Consider the following 2,028-nt stretch of genomic DNA (forward strand, 5'->3'; position numbering starts at 1 on the left):
ACATGCCAGCTTCTGTACATACACCCTAAATAAAGAAGTAGAATAAATAATTTTGATACTCAAAAATGTTTTATTATATCTGTAAATAGTATATTAAATACCTTGACTTCTGCACCTGATGCACCAGGCATAAGTTCTGCAATTTTTCTTAAATTTATGCCACGAGTTAAATTCATTTTCCTGGAGTGAATTTTTAAAATATCAAGTCGTGCTTCTTCATTTGGAGGTGGAAATTCGATTTTGCGATCTATACGTCCTGGTCTCAATAACGCTGGATCTAATATGTCAATTCTGTTTGTAGCCATAATAACTTTTATATTTTTTGTTGCTTCAAAACCATCCAATTGATTAAGTAATTCAAGCATAGTTCGTTGAACCTAATTATAATGTAAAATGTTAATAAAAATTGAAATTTCCAAATCAAGATGAAGAAACATACTTCACTATCCCCTCCAGATCCAGATTCAATGCGCGAACTTCCAATTGAATCTATTTCATCCATGAATATTATAGATGGTGCATGTTCCCTTGCCATTACAAAAAGCTCACGAACCATTCGTGAACCTTCACCAATGAATTTTTGTACTAGTTCAGAACCAGATACACGAATAAAAGTACATTCAGTATGATGAGCAACTGCTCTTGCTAACAGTGTTTTTCCTGTGCCTGAATGTAAATGACAAATTTATTAATGATATAAATTCTTGATAAAAAGAAACACGAAATGTAAATTTTAAGATTTCTTCATATTATTTTTTACCTGGTGGCCCATATAAGAGTACTCCTTTAGGTTGAGCAATTCCAAGAGCATCAAATAATTCAGGATGTTTCACAGGTAATTCAATAACTTCTTTGATTTCCTTAATTTGTTTATCTAAGCCACCAACCATTTCATATGTAGAATCTGGTACTTTTTCCACCATCATAAGAGAAACAAGTGGATCAACTTTGTTTGGCAAAATTTTATGCAATGTGTAACTTTCATTGCGTAATGCAACTCTTGAATTTGGTGTTACATCATTAATATCAATATTTTTATCAATATCCACCACAAATTTACCCTCAGGATGTACTTTAACTAAGACTTTCTTTTTATCCATTGGCTTAACAACTTCTCCAACATATGATCCTTGTTCCTGGAGAAGTTGTAATTCTTCTCGCAACATACGTACTAAAAAAAGAAACAAATTTTGTTTTGCAATATATATCAAATGTAGATAAATATTAATGGAACATATAAAAGTATGATTATAGAATGCCATACCTTTTGCATTAAGCTCATTACGTTGTGCTTGTAACCTCCTTAAATTTTGACTCTTTTCAGCTACAATTAACTGTAGTTCTTCGATTTTAGTAATATAATAGGGTTTAAAACCTTCTCCTTTCGCAATTTTCTCATCTATTTCCATCTATAATATCGGAAAGAATAAAGACCAATGTAAAATAATATATAAAGAGTTTAGGTTGGATCACTTACCTTATTTGTGAGCGTCATTGTTGCACCCACTATTTATGAACAATTATAAATAATAATTGCTTTTATATTGCCATTTACTTATGAAAATAAGTGGAAAGTAAAATTTTAAACTTAGCAGTTATACGTGATGTTACTATAAGAATTGCTTGTCATTGATACTACTGTACATACAGATACTCTATCTCAAGTTAGAAGTCGATTGATTGATATAATATTATCGAGAGTTGATTTCATATCGATTAATATATTTACTTTATATCGATTATAAAAGCTTTAGTAAAAAGTTCCAAAAAATTTCATAATAGTTAATTATGAAAATAAAATAGATTAAACTCTTTACCATTTATTTAATACAAACCATGAAGTATTTTAATGACAATTCATTAAATATATTCGCACATTGCAAACAACCCTTGACTATACACGGTATACTAACATTTATAATTTCATAAAATTATGCCATTACTTATATATTTTATTTACATTCCCGTGGTTACTTTTCATTCTAGGTGATTTAACATAATAATCATTATATTTTATTAAAATGTCTA

General features: G+C 29.1%; 1 protein-coding gene across 1 annotated transcript in view; it reads right to left on the minus strand.

Annotated features, from left to right (window-relative positions):
- LOC108572527 (26S protease regulatory subunit 8-like) overlaps positions 1-1,630 on the minus strand; it is a 1,735-nt gene extending 105 nt beyond the window's left edge. The window contains 7 exon segments of the mRNA XM_017934778.1: position 1; positions 3-25; positions 102-377; positions 440-666; positions 761-1,171; positions 1,265-1,409; positions 1,478-1,630. The exon segment at position 1 is cut by the window's left edge and continues 105 nt beyond it. Of these exon segments, the coding sequence (XP_017790267.1) occupies position 1; positions 3-25; positions 102-377; positions 440-666; positions 761-1,171; positions 1,265-1,409; positions 1,478-1,495 (1,101 nt within the window). The 5' untranslated portion in view covers positions 1,496-1,630.
- Between the last annotated feature and the right edge of the window lie 398 nt (positions 1,631-2,028).

This window comes from Habropoda laboriosa, unplaced genomic scaffold (assembly GCF_001263275.1).
Source record: "Habropoda laboriosa isolate 0110345459 unplaced genomic scaffold, ASM126327v1 scaffold129, whole genome shotgun sequence".
NCBI lineage: Eukaryota > Metazoa > Arthropoda > Insecta > Hymenoptera > Apidae > Habropoda > Habropoda laboriosa.